Raw genomic sequence first — 23,432 nt, 5'->3', positions numbered from 1 at the left:
CAGATGTAAGAGCTGTTTGCATCTGTTACTGTTTAGATCCCGTAAACTGCAAAGCCTGATACACATCAAGGTTAAATAAAGAAAGACGCGAGGAATGTGAGGCATAAACCAAAAAGGGGGCTTCTCTTTTTATCTCTGAAACCACTTGAGAGAGGTGTCATAAAAATGGAGTGGGACTTACAGATCATAGTGCTGGTTCCATTTAGGGTCAAGCGTGTTCCTCACAGTGTCAGTAGAGTGGCATTGTCCTGAACCGTCCACGACTACCTTGGCAAAGGGATCAGGAAGGCCTGAAGGGAGAGAAGAAAGCATTATACTTAAATCAAGATCACAGTTGTGTCATAAGCTCCAAGAAAATTGCTAACCAGATGTGATATAGTGTTCCTTTAGCATGCACGCTAACGGGCAAAATGACAACAGCTTAAATAAGAATGCACAGAGGTTTTTCATCAACGTTCTCGGTGCTGCTGGCCACCAATTTCCAAAAGTGAATGTTTGGAATGGCATGAATGGGCACCGCAGAAACCACCCGAGTGAGCAGAGGACCTTCACGTGCTCATTCACCCCGACAGCCTGACCCAAGCGCACCACAACACACACAACACCCAAGAAATTACAGGTGAAGGGGGCGATGATGCAAGATGGCTGCAAGAAAGTGACTCCAGATAGTGACACTGTTCAGTAAGGGACATCAGGCACTAGCTCGAGTCTAATTTTAGGTACACTTGTTCCTCTTGTTAAAGAGGCATTTGCTATGGACGCCAATAAATGTATAAGGGAGCTGTGATTGGTAGATACTTACGGAAGAAGTCCTTCTTTACAAGGTTTTTGGCACACAGAACTGCAAAAAGAAAAGAGAAAGAACAATAAGACTTATGAAATAACAGCATGGATATAAGGTTCACACACACAAATTTTCATAGCTATGGCAATTTTAATGCAAGAATGCACAATTTAAACAATAAAGAAATGATAAAAATCTTAATGATCAATCAGAATACTATCATTTTGGTCTGACTTGAGTGTTTATTTTAACATAAGGGCAAAAACAAGTAAATGAAATCAAAATATAGCCACACTGCAAAAATGTCATTGTACAAAAAGGAGGGGGAAGACGCCAAGATTTGTTTAATCCCATCCCTTCCTCACATCCGTATGAATTACCAACCACCGGACATTCATTATCAACAATAATCACTTAGCAAAACCATACAATACATCATGTTATAATGAAAAAAATAGCTGAATAATTAGCACTCAAAGCATAGCCATGCCATTGTGAGTGTTTTTTTTCCTACTAGTGATTGTGGGCATTATTTTTTAGTTAGAAGCTCTAAAGGCAAAATTATCCCAAACTCCCCACAGTAAATACACCTTTGAAAGTTTCTGGATTGAGGAATCTTCTCTAATAACTTGTTCCTGACTCCATTTATGAGATTTCCTAAACATTTAGCCAGAATCGTTCCATAAATGTTACAATTATGCAGCTAACAGACGGAAAAACCAGACACGCAAAATACACGACCTCCGCCTTGGCAGAGGCAATAACACTCAGCATATATATATATATATATATATATATATCACCTTAAACAATGTTTGTAATGGAGGTATGCAGCAATAACACTAATTCTAACTGTAGTAACATATAATATTCATAGTAATGACAGTAATAACATAGTAACAGTAATAATCTATATAACTTACCACACAATAGTGAAGAAATACACTAATAATAGTAATAGTAAATGCAGTATCACTACATTTTTAATACTCAACAACACAATGTTATAATGAAGTTGTAGAATGATAAATATGTACAACTACTCAACAGTAATAATCATACTACATGGAATACATGCATGTGTAATAATAACCTGTTCTTTCTATAATGTTGGTCAACCATGTCCATACATGGCGAACTGAATGAGAGGATATTTTAGCATCGTCTGTGCTTCTCTCCAGATTGCTCCACAGTGGAGTGGATATTTGTGGAGAAATTATTCAAGTTTAGTGTTCGAGCTGGGTTAGAGAATGTTGGGGAGCTAGCAAGATGTGAAAGTGGCGCCCTGTCTTGGCTCCTCCCCCCTCTGGTTTTGCTCCTTGCGTGATAAAAGGTGTTTTTCTTATCTCCGTCAAAGAGGTTATGTTTTTACCGACGTTTATTTGTTTGTGTTCAAGATAAGTTAAAAAGTTATGGATGGATTTTAATTAAATTTTCAGAGGTTGTTAGAAATGGGCAAAGGAAGAAGTGATTTAATTTCGGTGGTGATCCGGATCACCGTTTGGATCCAGGAACTTTTTAAAGTCCTTGGCGGAGTGTTTTTCTAGTTCGCAGCTTTTTCGTCCAACAATTTCCTCTTTCTCTGCTGTTTAGCAGAAGGCGGCAAATAAATCCTTCCTGCTTTTTCTCATCCATGAAGCAGCTTATGAAATATAAAAAACTAACAACTTCAATTCAGCCCCAACGTTTGGATTGGTCACAGTTTTTTACAGATTTACAGTAAACTGAGGGGTCTAATTATACTTCTCATTGTTCATGATTTGAAAATGTACAGACTACTATCAGGACGAGGAACCACTTCACCCAGAGTAAAAGAAAATGTCTCAAGCTTTAAAGTAGGAATATATCATGCTGGGAGCTACAATCCAAAGAGGGAGAAGATTTAACAAGATATCAGTCGCTTCTATTTTTATCAGACTGCATACTTACAGAAACGACACTGACGACAGGCGTCAAGACATTTCATCAACAACACAACAGGAAGCGACTCGTGAGCTTTAACAGTGACGAGGTTTTGTTTCCACAGAAACTCTTTTATCGTTAAGGATGAAACATCTGAAACAAAACCAGGCCAAACTGCATTCTTTATTAAAGCAATATGACTTTCTGCAGGAGGAGGAGATGTTTAGTCTCCGTTTCTCCATCACAACCAGGCTGCCAGCTGCAGACGAGCTCCATCCTGCTGATCTGCTGTATGAAATGTGGAGCTGATCAGGCTCAGACACTTGCACCATCCTGTGCAAAGTATGGATGGATGAGGAAGCTCGGTAACCACCTGGGTGTCTGGAGTTCAGAGTTTCAGCCAGTGAGTCAGGCACATGGAAAGTTTAGTTGGTTTTTTTTTCCCCCTGTAACAAAGTCCTTCTGCAGAGCAGCCACTAAGTGGTCCGGTCTGGCTATGCATGCGGCTCTTCCACTAGTCTGAAGATGGATGCTGCTTCAGAAAAGCTAGAATGTGGTTGTTTTTTTTGTTTTTTTTTTATTACGGTCCCTGTAAGCTGAGAAGCAAGAAACAAACAAAAAAAAAATCCAAAGTAGCTGCATTTTGAAGCAATGGCAAGTGAAAAAAACGCGAGCTGTGGAAAAGTATTTGATCAAGCTGAAGTTGTAGCATCTGCTTGCCAACAGCTGGAACTGCAGCTGGAATGATTTAAGGCAAGACCACAGTGAGACACAATATTGATGATCTCATCGCTGCGTTTTGTTCAATGAAGTCTACACGATATCTCTGCACACGCTGCTGCTGCTGCTCAGCCGTGCTTCGAGCTGCATAAACCTGTTCTCATGCCACGGCTGTTTGCTGGCAGCCATACTGCACGCTGGGATTGTTTCAAGCCTCACTCCGCTCCAACAACATGCTTTGCTTGTCATCGTCTGAGCTTGTTGTGGAGCAGTCGGCTAATCATCTGGCAGGAAAAATAATTGGCATCTGTTATCAGTATGGGTGATGGATCGTGTAAGACCGCTAAATAAATCAGAATCACATTCAGAGCGAGGGAAATAAGCAGAGCTAATATTTATATATTTATTTTCTGGTCTGGCTCTCCCTGTCCACTTATGTGCAGGTGAGAGTGCTCTGAATTTACCGCCATAAATAGACAAGACGGCCCTCCCTCGGTAGCAGACTGCAGCTTAAGCCACTCAATCATCAGTCGCTGCCTTTTTCCTCTACACTTCTACTCCATGCCACACATACTCAGACATGCACACACGTCAAATATCACCCTGAAAGGCTTTGAGCTGCAACGGTTTCACCCACATACCCTTCATGAACCAGCATCTGCACATGCACGCTATCTGCAGACACATGAGGAGCGTGAGAGATTGAAAAGACAGAAAGCGGAGCGTAAACCAGTCGATGCACAGTCTTGGATGTCTGGGGGTGAGTGGTGGTGGTGGTGTTGTTGGGGGGGAGGGGAGGTGTAGAACATGCCGGACAGATGAGGAAGAATTTCTTTCCACAAACATCCCTGGGAATGTGTTGCGTTCCAGTGAAACCCACCTCATTTCTAAAACATCTGGTACGCATCACTATCAGTCGCATTCTTGGTGAACACTGAAGCGAGCGCGCACGCACACACACACGCACACACACACACACACACACACACAAGCCCATGAGACACCTCACTCTCCACTTCCAACTTCACTGATCCAATTAATTATTAACAAGCACAGGAGAATGTGCTATATATGTGCTCTGTGTGTGTGTGTGTGTGTGTGTGTGTGTGTGTGTGTGTGTGTGTGTGAGTGAGTCTTTCGGGGTGGTGAAAATGGTGGATTTGGGTAAAAAGTGGCAGATTTCCACAATCCTTCGGGCGCATACCACTAATCGTGTGGGATTGGCATCCGATACTGAGGGTAAAACATCAACATGAAGCGAAAACAGGTTGAGAACCAACCTGTGGGGACAAATGTGGAAATATTCAAAATAAATATTAAAATGAAATGAGTGATACTTCAGAGCAAACAAGACATGAGAAAAAGCCCAAACCAAGTCACGCTTCGACAAAACCACACAGCAGGCAGGCAAAACTACAAATTATATATAAATTCCTGATTGCAAACACACAATAAGCAGTCTTACAGCTGAAACCAAAGAAGTTTAATACACAAATAATACCGATCAATCCAAATAAAGGCAAGAAACGTTAGATGTATAATAATCATCTTGTGACAAAATTCAGTTAAGAAGCACAGAAATATTCCCTCACGTAAAAGTCCGAAGAGACGGAAAGAAACAGAATTGACACAGTAAGGCCCCACTTCCACAGCTCCCACTGCGCCCAACACTGCAGGTGGTGAGGATAAAGTTTCATTCAGAGAATGGCTGGGTTCAGCCTTAGAGACGGGGTCGGAAGCTCGGAGTGGAGCTGCTGAGATGGTTCTGGTTGCCTTGAACTGGGAGAGGCAGATCACAAACCAAACCAAAAACCAGTCATCCCGACTGAACTGGAAACGCTTCAACCTGAGCTCAGATAAGTGGAGGACAATAGATGCATAGATGCGCCATGTTCTTGGCCTGAACTGAAGAACATTAGTGCAGAATCAGCAGCTAAATGACTAAATGGACTGAATTTTACTGGACAACATTTACATCTTGTAGATTTTCTGCAGAATGTAATGACTTGGTTGTGAACTGGCACTTCATGCATAAAATGAACTGAATGGTGACGTCTCAGCATGGAAACCCACCTTAAAAAGGCAAGGAGGGGGCATGTGTTATGCATGAGTTTTCTTTTTATGCTGTGTACAGGAACATAAAGTAAAAACATGCACAGACACATGCAAGGATGAGAAGTTATTAAAAAAAAAAAAAGAGTCATTTTGTGCTAAACAGAACCATCAACTATAAAGCTTTAAAGAGTCTGAACTCTGAGCGATATGTCGCAACATTTTATTAAATCAAACAAAGCACTTAAATACAACATCATGTCGGAACCATAATGGCAACTCAACATGCACACGGAGTGAGAACAACTCTGCTTGGTACAGCTTGCGTTGCTTTGTTTTCACTCTGGTGAGCTCCAGAAGAGGTGCGCTGTCGAGGGAAGGTTAAGGCAGAGGAAGAGTAAGTCCCTTCAAACAAATGGATGAAGTCTGGGTTACAGAAAAACGTGAACAAGCTGCATTGTGGAGGAGTGCTGCTCGCCAGCCTGTAAAGCACGATGTTGATGCATTTCTATTTTAACTTTAAAATGTGAAGTTAACGTGACATTTGCATGCTCACCCATCCTACCGCACACATGATGGTTTAAGCAGAATTCACTTAATTTTACATGATGCGGGTGCCAAAAACTGACACGGTCTCAAACCTTTTAATTGGATAGTTTGTTTCGCTGTTCACGCGGAAACATGATCAACTTGGTGAGGTTGAAGTCATTATTTTGCTCGTCAGTGTGCAACAGCATGTATAACAAACTACAGCTTTCAGATACATGTGCTTGGTTTTTTTTTTTTCTTTTACTTCAGCTGTTATAGAAATAATTACATTTCAAATGGCAGCTATTCTGGTAAAGGTCAGAAACTAACTAGATGTTTCACATTTCTCTGCTTATAATGTAGCTTACAGAAAGTCCAGGTAGAGATCCTGTCGCCGTTTATATCTATTTGCTCTTAGAGACATCCACACTTAATATGGCATTTTATTTATTGTTTACACAGCGCAGGGGATTTAGCTAGAATTGGGAAATTAGTTTTATACATATATATATACATATATATATATATATATATATATATATATCTTAAAAGTAACATTAGTACTAGCCTATTAAGATTCACAGCAATAAAGTATTCAAACTTTATTGAAACTTTGCAAAACTCTATATTGTAATCAAATTAAAATATCAAATATTAGAAATGTTTATTTGAAATTAAATATAAATGAAAGAGTATCACAGATAAATTGAGTAAACAATAAATCTAAAAAATTTTAAAGACTTTTTTTTTTTTTTTACATTCATAGTATTTGTTCTCCCATTTGTAGAAGCGCACACAGTGTGTAGTACTTATTTAAAGTAGTTGTGAAATTATTAACACAATAATCGTGACAATCGCTGCAGCATAATTAATACTAATATATAATATTATATCATGATAATAATTAAGACTCTGGTAATAATCTATAATCACAACATTCCCAGTAGAACTGCAGCATTTCTCTAAAGTTTGTTTAGCTTTTTAAAATGTAAAATTGGTCCATCAGGCTCCTTTCTTGCCAGTTTTTAATGCATGAACCAGTTTTACCCTTTTCTGTCTTCTTTACACTGAAAATGATGAAAATCTTTAAACTTAGTTACAAATGACGCATACTTTCAGACACACCGTTAGGAAAGTGAGCTAATCTCAATTTCCAATGAGCAGAGCGAAGCATTGTCTGTCACATATTACCAGAGCTAACGCTGTAAATATTTGATGTGTGCTTGGCCTGCATGTGATGTCATTGTCTGTCTGCTGAAAAGTGAGCTTGCTTCTTAGGAAAGAAAGGATCCATTTCTTCTTCCTGATCTGCATGGCGGTTATCAAACATCACACAGGTGTTTCAACAAGAGTTTAAAACTGCAACAAAACCACGAAATTGTCCAAATTTTGACATCGCCAACTTTATCTCCTATCACACAAAAACACAGACCCTCGTTCCAAAAAAGCATCGCATAACCCCATGCATCTCGGCCTCATCTAAAGTCCTCTGTCGTCATAGCGACAGCATTGAGGCTAAGCTGAGAGAAGGGCGTCTCTGTGCTGCCTGTGTTTCTCATTCTGCTCGCAGAGCCTCACACAGACAGGGACTGCAGCTCGGGCTGACGGGAAGGGTACAGACATCGCTGCAGACAGTCCGATGGGATGACAGAAACCGAGACATTTCAAGTTACATCAAAGAAAATGCCGTTAGAGAAGGCTTTCAGGGAACGGGGATCACAACAGGTTCAGACACACTAAAAGGAAAAGAAAATTCCTCATTTGCCAGTGATTGAAGGTTAAAATAAGCAAGTGGCTGAAGGGAACAGGCTAGTTTAAGTGTGTATGCTCCCCACGGCTTCTGCTTATTAAATCACATAATTGCCTTTTTTTTTTCACATTACAAGCCCAAACAGGGCTGTTTCCCTGAGGACAGCCGAGTAAGCTAAACACAACACATACAGCTGATAATCCTTCCTTTGCTGTCTCTTAATAAAAACTCAGTTCCTCTGAGTGTTAACAGCAGCTCAGTGCAGGCCGAGTTAGAGACCTTAGGGTGAAGTTAAAGTCCCACCTGTGAGGAGAGGATGGGCAGATTTTCTCACAGGCTGACACACAAAGAGCCCTTCTGTGCAAGCGAATCAATGAAGTCTGCCAGGCGCAAGCCAAACACCTGGGGAGAGAGAGCTCACGTGATGTCTAAGGGAGGAAGGGGATGAGAGGGGGGAGCAGGGGGCGTCGCCATGGTTGCAATCGCTGGCCAAGTCGAGATGAATACACTTTCATTTCTTCAAACGAACATACACGGCGACTAGCGGTCGCGTTTACACCCCGACAGAAAAGCTTGGGAAAAGAACAGGACACCGTGGGGAAATAAGAGCCCTCCAGTCTGCCGCGCTGTGGTTAACCATTACATTAGTGCCTATGAGAGGGGAGGAAGTGGGGGTGTGGGAATGGAGACAGCCGCCTGGTAATAATTCCCTATCCCAAGTCAAAACTATCTGGAAACACGGCCTCATAAAAAGGAAGACGGAGAGAAGGGAATTCCAGAAAAAATTAGCCAACGGTCTGGCTGCGTGAAACTGTATCTGAGTGCGAACCTAAACAAATCTTTTCAGGCTTCCTAGCTCAGGTTGACCGCATCATGAACCTCCCTTCCTGTCCACCTGGTTCCTCCAGTTCAATGCGCTGACCCAGCCTCGCCAGACAGTCTGAGACATCTTCAGGGAACATACTCCCCCATCTCCTCCTCGCTCTTCCTCTGCCTCCCCGCCACCCCCAACTTTTCCTCTGACTGTCTGCCTGTTTGTCTGCCCTGTTTTGACTCCAGGCTCAGGACTGTGCACTCGTATGCGCAACATTGTTCTTCTATAAACAAAGGGCTTCCTTTTCCCCTCCTCCCCTCCTCCCTGACCTTTCTGGGACTTGGAACCTGAAAAGAGGGAGAAAATGAAACTGAGTTACTGCTGATAAGTAAACCAGTCAGCCCTTTCTTTATCTGTGGGCCGCGAGTTGTTTCCTAATCTGTCTGCAGAGTTGGATCTTGCAGCGTTGCAGAGAGGAACTGTAGACCACTATCACAGAGGGAGACTGATGTTACAGGGCTGGACCTTCCATGTAGGACATGTTTACAGACATGCAGCTGTTCACCAAGATATATAAAGGAAATAAGGCACGACGGGAAGGAAAATAGAGTCGAAAAATCAAAAATCTGGGATTTTTTGCTTCACAATTTTAAAATCAATTGTTTTTCCAAATAAATGAAAATAATCTATTATAACTTGTTGTTATTTTTATTGTTTTTATTGATCTTTTTACTTGTCTTCTTGTGCATTATAGCAGCAAAATAATGATCTGGCTATTGTGTTGTTTTTTCCTAATCAAAAATCAAGTAAAAGAACGAGCAAAAAAAAAAAAAAAAAAAAAAAAAGTTTTGTACATTTTTTTGTTTTTAAGCTACAAAAATCAGCAATATTGAAGAATTGTGAGATTTGCAATGTAAATCGAATCAACACCCAAAAAAATCGGAATGGAATTGGGAAAACAGCATATTGTCACAGCCTTATGAGGCAAACTTTGTTTTCTTGACCTTAGCTGACCACTATGAAGCCAAAAAAATTGCTTTTGTCATGTGTGAAATTTAATAAAGTTGAATCACAAGAACAGAAAAGGTGTTTAAAGGACATTTACATGAATAAAAACAGAGCTGGCTGACGGCCATAAAAACACTGAGCCTGCTACAATCATATCATTGCTAATGAACATCAAGGGAGGACTTTGTCTCTTAAATGGATGGGAAAGACATTTACTAGTGAGGAAGCATCTCATTTAAACAGCTATGATCTGCCAGAGAACTCTGGGATTATTTTGCAGTTGAATGTTGGCAAGATAAATGTGCCACAAAGCAAAGTGATTATAACACTGGTGTGTTCAGACATGTAAATAGTAAAGGCCAACTGTTCCAAAATCTACTTGGTTTTTGATGGTTTGCCATACAAAACAACAAATAATAGCTCAAATATTGATTAAATAAACTAGGAAATAAGGCTGTGACGATATGCATTTGTTCCGATTTGATTCAATTCCAATTTTTTGGGTGCCAGTTCAATTTAAATTGCGATTCTCACAATTCTTTGATATTGCTGATTTTTGTAGATTCAAAACAAATTTTTTTTTCTTGATTTCAATTAGGAAAAAACAACAAAGTAGCCAGACCATCATTCTGCTGCTATAATGCCCAAGAAGACAAGTAAAAAGATCAATAAAGGTGAAAAAAAATGCAATAACTTTTTTTATTTGGAAAAAAAAAAATGAATTTAACAAAAAAAAATTGTAAAGCAAAAAAACCCAATATTTGATTTTTCAATTTGATTTTCCCACCCCCTCTAGGAAGTCCTGGATTTAAACAAAAGAAAAAATGATACAAATGTAAAAGGAATGCGCGAATGCACAGAACAATCTCTTTTAACCACATCTAAGGCAGCAAATGAAATGCTGCATATTTTCTGTAAATTCAACTGAAAATGGGACACGCTCAGTGGACCTGAAACACCTGAACAGCGACAACAGGCCGGTACTACATGGAAGCTTTTTGTGGCACATGGAACAGCAGTTTTTACCAAAAGCAACTATGCATAACCTTTTCATGAAGTTTCAGATTGTACCATCTACAGCATATCTATATAAGATCTTCAAACCAATTAACCAAACCAATAAACCAAATTAAGCTTTTTTAAAAGGTCTTTGTCCCACTAAAAAACTTGCTGACTGTCATTATTTGTATTTAATATTACAGCTTATCTGACTGCTTGTATTCACGTGACGTCACATCTACCTGGAAAGTTGCGCGTGGATGAGTCGACCTAGCTCACTGTAGCCCAGTATGAATGTAGTTCTTGGAAAATACATTACATATACGTTGCTTTTGGTTGTTCCAGCTGTTCAAACTATGAAGCTGACAGACGTTACGTCAGGTCTCCTTGTGAAGGCAAAACATGCCAGAGTTAGTTGTGATCACTTTATTAAAGAAAACCACTTTACTTCTGTTGAAGCCCTTAGCTTTTGCTTTGTTGCAGTGACATTAAATCTTATTGAACAATAGAGTCCTAGCTAGAAGCTAAGACGCCAGGTCTTCATCATGATTTCTGTTATAGACTGGGAACTAGTCCAGGGTGCACCCTGCCTGTCGGCTGGTAATTGCTTAGAGATTTCAAAGGAATATTTACGATGATGAAGACGCGTCCTACAGTGAATGTTGTCGAGGAAAACGGTTCGTTTTCTGTGGTTTGTTTATGCTAAATGGGTGCCAAAATGATGCTATAAAACATCAAAATACATAGTTTAAATAAGCTTAAACAATCCAGGATTCGTCATTAAAGGTTCATTTATGCTAAATACATATGTGCATTTATACAGACCGAGTGCTTCGTTCGTCTCCTGAATTGTTTAGATGCACATTTTGGTCCGTTTTCAGATGCGTTGCCAGATGTAGCAAACAGAGCACTACAACTGGAAACCATGGGGGCAGTGCAGCTCACCAACAAGAAAGAGGAAGCTGCACACCAGTACAGTCCACTGCCCAGCTTCTTTCTCTTTCTTAGAATGCACGATCGCTGTTGTCTATATCTGCCGTCAGAACTCGGAGGTGAACTCTACAACACCCTCTAGTGAGGCAGTTTCTCAAACTGGGGGTTGGGACCCCTTATGGAGTTCATAGGATTATTTCAGGAGGTCACCAGATAACTGAAAAAAAAACATTTATTAATATATTTATTGGGGCTGTCAAAATTAAAGACACACCACAGAACTTTTGCCATTTTCCTCGTCACACACATCCTATCGACATGTTTTTTTTTCCCTTGCCGGTAAAACTGGCTGAGAGGCCTAAGCTTAGTTCGGATCTTTAAAAATCTGTCATAAATGTTAAATGTCTGTATGTCAAATCTTGGACGAGCTGGCTTGAACTTTGAATTTCCCATCGGGGATGAATAAAGTATCTTTGATTTGATGACATATCAAAAAATCTTAATTTGTCATCATTTCTACAAGAAAAGCTGATTTTTGGGACAAGTAGGTGCCTCGTCACAGCAGTGAACCAAATTCACCAAAAGCCAATTTATCCTCCTTATTTAAGAAGATTTGAAGTTTTCCAGCATCACATTTAGAGGATGCAGGATAACCCATTTGATAAATCCAACAATTTACTCAGTCATTGCATGGCATGAACACCAACATATGTGATCTTTGTGGCCGTGGCTTAAAAAGTCTGAGAACTACTGGTATGGTGGATGTGTAGCCCAACAACCATGCCAAAGAAAATGACACATGACAGCATGTAGTAGGAAGTGACATCTGACATGGACATACCTATTTACATGTACACAGGAAGCATAAATAATCCTTAATCCTGATTGCAACCACACACAAAGAAGTTTAAGGCTTCAAAAGTTTCCTGTACTTTAACCACATTGTTGGCTGGAAGTGTGTGAGGTTGCAAAACATAACCGATTACCAGCATTATCCACCTGCATACCTGACTGGGAATTTGAACCCAAATGGAAGTGCAGGGAATCCCTGATTATCTTCCAGAATGATAAAAGATCATTAACTCGCACTCATGCTCAAACCAAAAGCAGGACCTTGTTGTACCTCTTAACTTCAGCCCTTAAACTGCAGTCAGGAGGAAGCAGGTTAGAGTTTCAGGAACCCAGTCCAGCTCTTCACAAACCACACGTTGACTTGTAGGCGCAGGAAAACATCTCAGCCTTGTCTGCTTTTACACATCTTAAAAAATCCACTTATGTAATATGCAAATCTGGTAAGCGTTCTTCTGGTCACATCATTAAGATATAGAGCCGATGGCAGTGGAGTGATCATGGAACCATGAAGTGCCAGGAAAATCTTTTAATACATCTATACAGACCTACAATTTCCAAGATTTAGAACATGAGAAAGGAAAAAGGGCAGCGGATTCTCCCAGTGCATCATCATTACTGAGAACAAACCAGAAAGGAGCATTTAGAAGAAGAAGAAAAAAAGTATCCTGAACAAATCTTTCCAAGTTTAAATAAAGTCATTCAACGGCGTGCTTCATCTTCTCTAGCAGAGGAAAGAATGATCTTGTCTCAGACTGAGAAGTGGAAAAGGAACAAGCGGTGATAATCCCAGCAACGTCCAATAAATACCGCAGAGGAATCACAGAACACTTAGAAGCCCACTTCCAGCTGCAGGAGCAAAAGATGCCCCAGGTCATCTGTAGCAACAAATCCCTGTGACCAGGAGAAGTAAAGAAAAAGCAGAGGACATAATAAATCCCACGTATTCTTTTCATACGAAGGATAAAAAGCCATCAAGTGATATCAGTGTTTGGCCTACTATTCTACAGGCAGGGCGCCGAGCCTCCTTACAAGACCCACCGCCCCGCCTACCCGATCAGATTCACACACACACACAGATAAGTGTGCATAGGCTGAGCAGACAGAGTGCACATCAGGGAAAAAAAAAAAAAAGCATTAACTGTCTGAAAATCAAACACAAATATTAGGGTTTTTTTTTTCTTTCAACTTTACCAGAGTATTTTTTCTTGACGCGGTGTTACGTTGACAATGTGGTGCATATCACGGGAACGCACAAACAGGCTGAATCCGTCATCATTTCTCATTCATATTACAAGTTAAAATGGATCCACTTCTCTAAGTTTAGCAAACGTCTTCATGTTATATGAGATTTAAAATTCAAGAATAAGTGCAGTTTCTCCACTAAAGTGTTTCATCCGGACATTTATAACGTAGCCTTTTTTCTGTCCAGTCAATGAAAAATTAATTAAGTGTTGGATTGTGACGTGACTTCACCGCTAGCTGTCATGTGATGTTGAAATATTTAGTCCTTACCGTGTGTCATATTCACACTGTAATGCTGTAAAAGGCAGGTTAGCTGTTCCAGAGTTCACAAATAAATAATTCAACAGCTGATTTTAAGGTTGTTGATATTTACATCCAGGAAACTCCTATGTTATAACGGAAGCAGAGCACCGGCTCTGCCAGGTGATGTGAAAATACGATGACATGCTTTGGCAAGAAACTAATGCAGCAATAATTAAACAATGCTAAAGTTTGGGCTTACAGCCAAGATGAATAATTAAGCGGGATGTTCAACTTGTTGTGGATTTATTTTAGGTGCTATTGCAATAGTTGTGTTTTTTAAGAACTGCTAATTAAATTTTCTATGTGGACAACACGGCATCGTAAAAATATGGATTTATGTATGCTTAACACATAAACACAAACTGGATCCACAGCCAAGTCCCAGTTTAGCACAATCTGATTACATCATGACTGGTTGCTTATCTGAGTCAGTCGCAAAAACAGAAAATGAATACAAGTTATTTAAATACCTGAGCCAGGCTCAGACACTCATGTCACTGCGATGCTGGTCTGAAAACCTGTTTATGCCGAGCTAAGACTGCGTCTAACCAAACATTTCTCTAAACAATGAGGGGATGCAGACAAAAAAAAAAAAAAAAAAAAAAAAAAAAAAAAAAAAAAAAAAAAGCACAATAGCGAACAAACCCTCCAAGCAAGACATGCAATGGACTTCAAATCCCTCCAAAAACCTGTTGGACGACATGAGAGGAAACACGCCTGACACACACCCCCACATGTGAAAGGAAAGAAGCTGGCAACATCCTCAGTATGAGAACATTTCATCCATCTCTCGTCACCTTTTCCCTCAGTGATACAGTCCCCTGTACTTGCATAACCGAGTGAGTTAGTGGGGAACTATGCCACAGTGGCAACTTCACTGTCATTCCTCTTAGCTCTGCATAGTACATCACATCATCCTCCATCCTTCCCCTCTGCGTGATGCCTGCCTAACAGAGAGTCATCCAGGCGAGCAAAGTCTTCCACAATGCCATCACTGCAAGTCAAAACAGAGAGCAGAGCAGGATTATAAGCTCAGGCTTCTGCAAGCTTGCAGCACCACTGGCTGGGACCCGAGCTGTTTGGGTCGGCTTCGTGGCTTTCCTTGCTTTTTTGGCTCCCTCGCTCTCTCTGATGTAATGGAGGAGAAACCTGCATCAGGCTGAAGTAAAGACAGAGTCAGAAGGAGGGGGCATATACTACCAACCTGTTTAACAGAGGTGGACGACCACCAAACGTTGGTGTTACCTGAAGCCAGAAACATGGCTCCCTTCTTATTATCCTGGGAGTTTTAGCTTCAAAGAATGACCTCAAAACTTCTTCTGGAAGCAGTGTTACATCATACCTACCCAGCAATACCCTCCACCCCCTTTCCTACAGTCTGTCTTGCCAATAAATGTGTTGGACTAAGAGGGCCTTTTAAAAAAGCAACAATCATAGCATATTGACAGAAGAAAGCTCCTGACAACCATATCCACTAATAGTCATTCACTTATTTTCAAAAACCGCTCCATCCAGTACAGGGTGGCGGGGAAGCTGGAGCCAATCCCAGCAACAATCAGGGCGGGAGGCAGGGTACACCCTGGACTGGTCGCCAGATCATCACAGGGCCAACATGGAGACACAAGCAAACATTCTCCAATTTTTCTGTCTAACAACCTAAATCATCAAAAGCTACAATCTAATGCAGTGTGTAGGTGCATGCAATAAACAGCTTTTAAAACATGCAGAGTCTAGTTCAAAGTGTGTAAGGGACACGTGTCGTGTCTGACCCAAATTCGGTCAAGCTCTGATGAAACTATTTGTCAGAGTTGGGATCATTGCCCCTGTACAAGAAGCAGCATGAGATACATGCAGTACAGAAGGTCTTTTTGCATGTTATGATGCACTAATCCTACTATGTATCATACCTAAATCATAAGAAACTCTGCTAAAAGACTCTACCAAGCACTGGCATCCAAACCATACACAGTTCAAACCCCCAGCAATTATACAGGAATGTCGCGCAAAAAAAAAAAAAAAAAAAAAAAAAAAAAAAAAAAGCCTTAGCGCTTCTGCTGATTTCTCCAGTTCAAGTAAAGCACCCAACCAAGGTGTCCTGTAAAAGCAGAGCGTCAGATTACAAAGATGTCAGTCTCATCACTGTGGGAAGAGAAATCTCTTATTTTTGTGGTCAAATGTTTTATTTTCGACCTCTTAAATGTGTTTTCTATGACTCTGTCTTTGCTTGAAAATGATGAAGGTCCTGGTGCTTTCCATGGAGATGGAGGAGGTTTAATTTTTGAAGTATTTACTCTTCCTTTCATATATCATGGGCTTCACTTCTGTCTGGATCCTCATGGTGAATGAGGGGAATCTGGGAGGATGTCCTTGATTCTTCTATCACTGATGGCTACCTTGGATATTTACCTGTGTAGCACCTCTTATAAAGCACCTATAAAACTGCTCAGGTTGACTATATAGCTCTTGTTTTTGCACAATTATGCATCAGAAATTATTTTATTCATTCCAGGATGAATTGCTCTGAAAGTGATGTGGTTTTTGTTTAATAAATGACCATTTACATTTTATCTTGTGTTGTAGGTGAATTTACTGACTCAGTTACACATCTGGACACTTATGCTTTCTATAAAACATGCACTGATATCAGTATTGGCTCAATACCATGTGTGTGTACCCGTACTTGATATTAATAAAACTGTACCGATACCACACTAGTCAAGCCAGCACAGATGTGTTTGATGACATGCTTCAGATGTGTTTTAAAAGAAATAAATGCCTTGAATGTTAAAATGTGACATTTTTTGTTGCACTAAAAACTTGATCCTTGTTTCAAAACAAGGATCAACATTTATAGTTGTATTTAGGTGAAATCTGCCAAATCAGAATAAAACATGTAGAAATTGTTAGATCTGTAATGTTATTATATTTGTATTGGTGAGGTAACTTCAGAGAGGATGGGTCATTTATTACAACCTAATGAAATCTTACACAGTTATAACAGCAATAATAACCATAGTCACAATAATGTTCACATAAACAGATTTGGTATCGGCAGATATTCAAATTTCAGATATCAGTATCGGATCGGACCTCCCAAAAAGTGGATCAGTGCATCCCTAATATATACAGCCCTTGTAGTCATTTCAAATCATGTTTGAGAGGCAGAAAAAAGGCTTTAGGCAGAAGAGAGTCATTTTAAGTCTGTTGCTAAAAAAAACAAGCTTTAGTACCAGATACAGAATGATAAACATGAGTTGGATTCATTTGAAGATATGATCACAAGAGATAATACTAGGATTGATGCACAAGATATTTATCCGAGATGACAGACTGATTTCATCTTAAACTTTGCATGTTAAATTTGCACAAGTGCTCTTCCAGAAAAAGAAAGGATATTCCACCGGATTTTTAAACCCGATGACTAAGATGACTGCACGGTGTCTAATGTCTGTCTGAGAGCTGAATCATCAGGCTCCTCTAGTTTTGGTTTGATCTGGAGATTAGTTTTACAGCAGACTTCCTGGCAAGCAAACCACAATGCTCATCAATGAGGCCGTTACACTCCCTCCAAGTCCATCCAAAAGTGAAACTGAAAGGAGGCTTTTTTAAGAAACCTTTACAATCTAAAGAAAGCATGCTAGGGGAGGTGGGAGAACAGAGGAAATGTGTGTTTTTTTTACGACACAGGAATCCTGTGGTGTATTTGTTCAACTTCAGTGGAGATGCCATTTGAAATGCGATCTGGTGTGAATATAAACATCTCTCTTCTGATCCCGTCTCCTCAGAGGGGCTCGAGGGGCTCAAGCAGCAGTCCTGAGGCACGGACAGACGTCTCCAGTCAGCTGCCGGCGTCTTGAGGTTTTTACACGGACTCCCCTTCAGCCAATACAACTTGAGAGACCCCCGCCCACCACCCCCATCTGCTTGAGGTTAGTCAAAGTTAATCGCATCAACCCATGGCCATCCAGGTTTAAAGCAGAGCCAGCACGTTCAGGAATGAATCTCCGGTTACCCTCCTCCGTCATGCAGCCATCTGCCATACCCCTCTCTTTCTGCAGAACGTAAAAATGACCTGTGTGTTGATGTTTGTCTGAGCTAATGAGACTTTGAGCAAACTTGCTGAGGGATCACACCTGGACACACTGCAAGGATTGGAAAATAATCACAGATATCCCTACAAACAAATGAAGAAGTAACAAGCTCAATGTTGTAGTTTTAATCACAAAAGGAAATCTGCATGGAGAAGCATATCGTCTAAAGCTGCCTCTCAGAGAGTCACCAAAGGAGACCCTGTAGAACAGAAAGATCATTTCAGGGGGTCGCCAGGTCACTGTCACACCAACGTTTGTTAAGTTTATGTTATAGCTTCGTATTAACATATCCGGTAGTTATGCATACAAATATATCATCTGAGATTTTTGTTTATTTTCTTATTAAAAGATGGGAGAAACATTTCCCCTTTGTTCAAACATATCATGAATGTAAACACTCATCATATTCAAAATAACTTTTTCAGGGTCAAAGTAAACCGTGCAGCAAAGAACTAAATTGAATCCCATGGAAGGAGTATTGAACATATAAACATAGTTATAATCTAATCAAATGCATGGAGTTCCCCTTTAAATCTTGGTTTTATTGCACTTAGCATCAATATTATTAGATAATAAATCACGGCTTTGTGTCCCACGAACAAAGCCAGGTTTACACATTGTTGTAACATAGTTTTAATGTATCGTCCACGTCAAATTGGGAACAAATAAGTATTAATATAATATAATATAATATAATATAATATAATATAATATAATATAATAATAAAAAAGTATAAATATAACATGCAGGTCTACAATGTCTGCAACGACTGAACTGTCAATGTCACATAACATCGTCCCTCTAACAAATCTTTTTGTTTTTTTCTACGACAGCAGTGACTGCAAATTATGATTACGTAAAATAATTTCTCCACAGTTCAAATAAGCATCTCAAACTATAAAGACAGCAGTAAACACTCAGGACTGGAGAAGTATTTCTGTAGAGCACACAGGACGCAGTGCAAGAAGCGTTGACTGTACGAGTACCAGGCGCGAAGCCTTTCGTACACTGAAATTCTGTGGAAGTGCACCATCAAAAGAAATCTTTATTGGTCAAAAAATATTTGCAGGTGGATTACATGGTGTTTTCACCTGCTAAAAGGTCATTTTCTAAACTTCTGCCAAGTTGCAAAGCTCCCCTCTGGAGCATGTCCACAAATATTTACTGCTGCACTTCAAACAGCTAGAAAAGGAAAATGTTGGATACTGTAGCAACAAATAAGGCAATATGTGTCCATAATCTCATCATTTTGGCTCATTTAAATATTCTAAAGCCAATATTGTAATAAAGTTACACTTTCTTGTTGTTATGCTTAAGGTGTGGTTATTGGCTTTGTATGAAAAAAACATTTGAAAATGCAATAACTGCAGCCACTGATGTACTGACACATTAACAGGGTTATATTTACCAGAAATAAAACCTTTTTTGTTATTTATGTGCAAATGTTAATCTAGAATATGTATGATTATTACATCATTGGCATGCTATTGGCTGCTACAGTGTTCCAGACAGACATTAGTTTTGTTCGCAGTCATTTCTGATTGGAAAAATACCTTCAATGCTGAACAATAGGAACGAAAACAGTAGCGCTAGTGAAGTGGGGGGGGGGGGGGGGGGGTCACATGTTGACAGTGAATAATGGAAGAGCCTGCAGGAAAGAATCAGTTTCGTTCCCACTGGAACCACAGCCAGGTTAACAGAGAGGGCCTTTGAAGAGGGTCTTTCCCAAACCACCCAGAAGGATTAGCACTTCTCCAAGGCCACAGGGATGTTCCCACTATTTGCACATTTTCCCTCTGAAGTGGATGGATAAGGGGGGAAAAAACGACTTGGAGTTTGCAAGGAAAGGTTTAGATCCTCATCTTCCTCATTGTGAAACACTTTAAATACTTCATGAACCTGAAGGGAATAGATAATAGAGAGCTGCACACTTCTTTTATGAACTGTAATGAACCAGAAATTCCAGCATGCTGACTATGTAAAGTGACGAACATCTTTCTTGTCTTGCAGAATGACACAATGTAGGGAAGACTCATCGCTGTTATGTTTAACGTGTCAGAAGCTGGCTTGCCTTCAAGCCAGTAAACCAGATATGAGAATACAACACGAGCTTGACAGCAGAAGCAAGCGATGCAAGACCAAACTCCACTCATTGCCATTCGAGATGCAGGTCCCAACCAGGTCTGCTAAAGCTTATTTTACATACCTTCCTGCTCAGTCAGGCATTGCATCTGAATTTTGTTTGTGCGCTGAAGATGGTCAGTCATGCAGAACAGCTTCAGGCAATCATTTAGATTCTTTGTAAAAACACTTAATGCAATGCCTGTGGTGTGAAGCTGAGGTCAATCAAAGAAATGGCCTCAAATAAAACGTTAACAACGCTCCTGATGCAGCCAATCAGATTCCTGAAAACCAACCTGCATCAAGAACTCCATCTGCTCTCAATACTTAATGGTGCGTCTACTGTATAGCCCTGTTAGATCAACACATTTATATTAGGGCTGAGCGATTAATCAGATTTTTATCTCAATTACGATCTGGGTTTTCAACAATCATAAAAATAAAAGGGTGCGATTATTTTTCTCTTTGCAGTTTCCTCTCCTGCTGTCTTCAGCTGCTAATCGAGCGTCTCTGGCATTGCAGCGCTGTGCTGTAAACTCCTCCCACAGCTGCTTTGCTTTCATTCAGACACTGTTGCCAACTTGGCGACTTTCTCGCTAAATCTATCGACTTTTTTTGTTGAAAGTGACAAATCTAGCAGCTTTTACTGGAGTTATTAGAGACTTTTCTGGTGTTTTGGCGACTGACTTGAAGGCACATATTGTTCTGCAGTTACTGTAAGGAAGGAGCAGCGGGAGCCTCTCCCGTCCTAAAGCACTCCCAGGCGGCCAGTCTCAATGTAGAATAACTGCAGTAGGTTGTGGAAGTTCACCTAAACATAGCTTATACCATTGTCAGCTGCATTATTTTCGTATAAACGCACACGTAGTTCGGCAAGTTAAGTCACTGTAATATCCCTCCTTTACGGGCGTTACCATAGCAACGCGTTAATCAGCTGGATCAGATCAGCTGTCTTTTAACAGGTGAATCAGAGAAACGTGCTGCAGCCTGACAGCGATTGTTTGGCATAAAAAAACACATCCAGGTCAACATGAAATAGTTCCTATACTTCAGCAAATGTTGTAGAAAAGAAATACAAACTCGTAACTGTGTGTTAGACGGTTATAATGCCCGACGCGGAGTCGAGAACACCACGACGCGCAGCGTTGTTTAATCCTTACCTATGTTTATCTATTCAGTTTACATCAGTATTTGAACTTTGTCAAGACAAAGCTTCATGTTATTTGTTTTCTAAAATATGTGGAATCCTAAAGACATTTTTTTTAAAGTCCCGGTTTCATGTAAAAAAAAAAATCATGTTAAAGATAAAAGGATAATCGTGTTCAATAATCGAGATCTCAATTTCAGTCAAAATAATCGTGATTATATCTTTTGTCATAATCGAGCAGCCCTAATTTATATCACATTTTATTTGCCTGTGATAAGTTTTTGCCTGCTTTTTAAGCATTACACAAACAATTTTTCAACTTTATTGATAGGTAGATGCAAAAATTGTAGCCTAAATGGAAACTCCAGAAGCAACCCTCCAGCTAGATCACTGCAGCTGTAGGTGGTTTTCGCTTTTCTTTCAGACACCCAAATGAAACACAGTCTGAGGAAACGGGAAATTATTACTGGTTTTTAAATGAATATGACAAAGCCGCCATTATGAAGTGTTGATCCTCAACTCAGCAGGAAGAGCCAGCCTCCCCAAAACCACATCTGCCACCCACTCATCAATGGCACACCGCTGTACACCGCGACAGGATGAAGCTGTGAGTAATCCAACTGGGATAAGCAACACACGGCACCTCCAAAGTCCTGCTGAGTATTATGACTGCAATTCTTCCCTTTATTATTACAGGGGAACCTCAAAAAAGGGTATTCTGGACTATTCTGCTTCCCACCTGTCAGGGGTGACGTTTGGACAAGTGTTGGGGTCTGGGGAGCACTTCCTCTCAGAGAGGCTGCCCGCTCTCTACATCTGGTCTCTCCTCTGGGCCGACGCTGGCGGCGGTTTAGTTTAGAGCAACCGCAGAAGGCTTTGTCCTCTTCGCAGAGCAGCTGAACCAACAGGAAAGCCAACTCCAGCCAGTCAATTAATTGATGGAACGATTTAAAATTATGGGAGGCTCTCGGCAGGAGGAAGGAAAATGTTTACAAACCGTGTGCCATAATTGCTTGTTACATTCCCGTTTCCATTCGCCCGCCCCCCGACTCGTTTCTTTTCTTTCCTCTCGTCTTTTAGCCGCCATTATTGTTTTGTTTACGTTCGCAACTTGTCAAAGCAAAATGTGGAAAAGTTTTCTGGAAATGCGAGCCAATGACGGGCCGGTACAGTTCACCACATGCAGCTAATCACCGCGTATTTACAATGTATCCTGTCTGAACACCCAGATGAACCCAAATCACTTCCATACAACCACTCTGTAAAAACGGCTCTGACTGAGACCACATCAGTGCAGCGAGAGCCAGCACAGACCACATTAAAACCTTCTTGATCATCAGGGTCCTGTCTTTCCAAAGCCCCATCTGTGCCCAGCTGCTGGGTTTTCTCCTTCAATTAACAAACACCTAAAGACCCCCATCTGTAGACTACAGTCTGACCAAGCGAATCCTCACCAAATAAAGGAGACTCAAGCCGTTAACTCAAAGCCACAGTGTGGGGCAGCGTGAAACCCCCAGGGTCTTTGTTGCATCAGTAAAACAAGTCTCTTTTCTACCCAAGCAGCATCTGTGTCCATTCTATGAACTTTTAAAAGGTTCTTCTAGAAAATAAATAAATAAATAAATAAACCACCTCTTTTTGTAGAAACAGCTGTGGCACCAAGAACTGCTAATCATCTGCAATTAAAAAAAAAAAAAAAGCAAAGCAGGACAAACTTAACCGCAGAATGCATCAGACAGAACGGGAATCGGAGCGCCAAGGCAGCTCAGTCAGAACGGGTGGGAGTGAAATATGCTTTGGTCTGAGAGGAAAGAGGCTTAGGATTCGGAAAGAACAGGAGTGACTCAGAGAGGAAGAGGTGGGAAAGCAAAGGAAGAATTTTAGGGAATCCCACTGAGATAGCTCTCTTCGCTGGTCTGCATTGCGCCAAAGAATTCAGATGAGCAAACCATATGCTTGACAAGTTGCATATAAACCTCCAAGATGAGGCACGAAAAAACCCCAATAAACGTCAAGAATGTGAATCCAACCCCAAAATCAAGCAAACATCAGTCTGTTTATTGCTCTGGCGCGTGACTGGTGGATTTTTCAGCTAGGTTTTGACCTTTTCCTGATTTTTACAGGTTAAATTTCATGTGACGCCGCAGACGGCTTACGAGTCCACGTTTGCAGAAGGCTGGAGGGA

At 40.5% G+C, this 23,432-nt stretch overlaps 1 protein-coding gene across 2 annotated transcripts in view; it reads right to left on the bottom strand.

Annotated features, from left to right (window-relative positions):
- smurf2 (SMAD specific E3 ubiquitin protein ligase 2) overlaps positions 1-23,432 on the bottom strand; it is a 67,118-nt gene that overhangs the window by 41,310 nt on the left and 2,376 nt on the right. For both annotated transcript variants that reach the window (XM_079252491.1, XM_079252492.1), the window contains exons 2-3: positions 803-841; positions 182-290 (exon numbers count right to left, since the gene is read on the bottom strand). In XM_079252491.1, coding sequence (XP_079108617.1) covers positions 182-290; positions 803-841 — 148 coding nt within the window. The remainder of the gene's footprint in view (positions 1-181; positions 291-802; positions 842-23,432) is intronic.

This window comes from Telmatherina bonti, assembly GCF_933228915.1.
Source record: "Telmatherina bonti genome assembly, chromosome: 14".
In the NCBI taxonomy this organism is placed as follows: domain Eukaryota; kingdom Metazoa; phylum Chordata; class Actinopteri; order Atheriniformes; family Telmatherinidae; genus Telmatherina; species Telmatherina bonti.
Note: the sequence above shows the minus strand (reverse complement) of the source record. Positions and strands in the feature narration are given on the sequence as shown.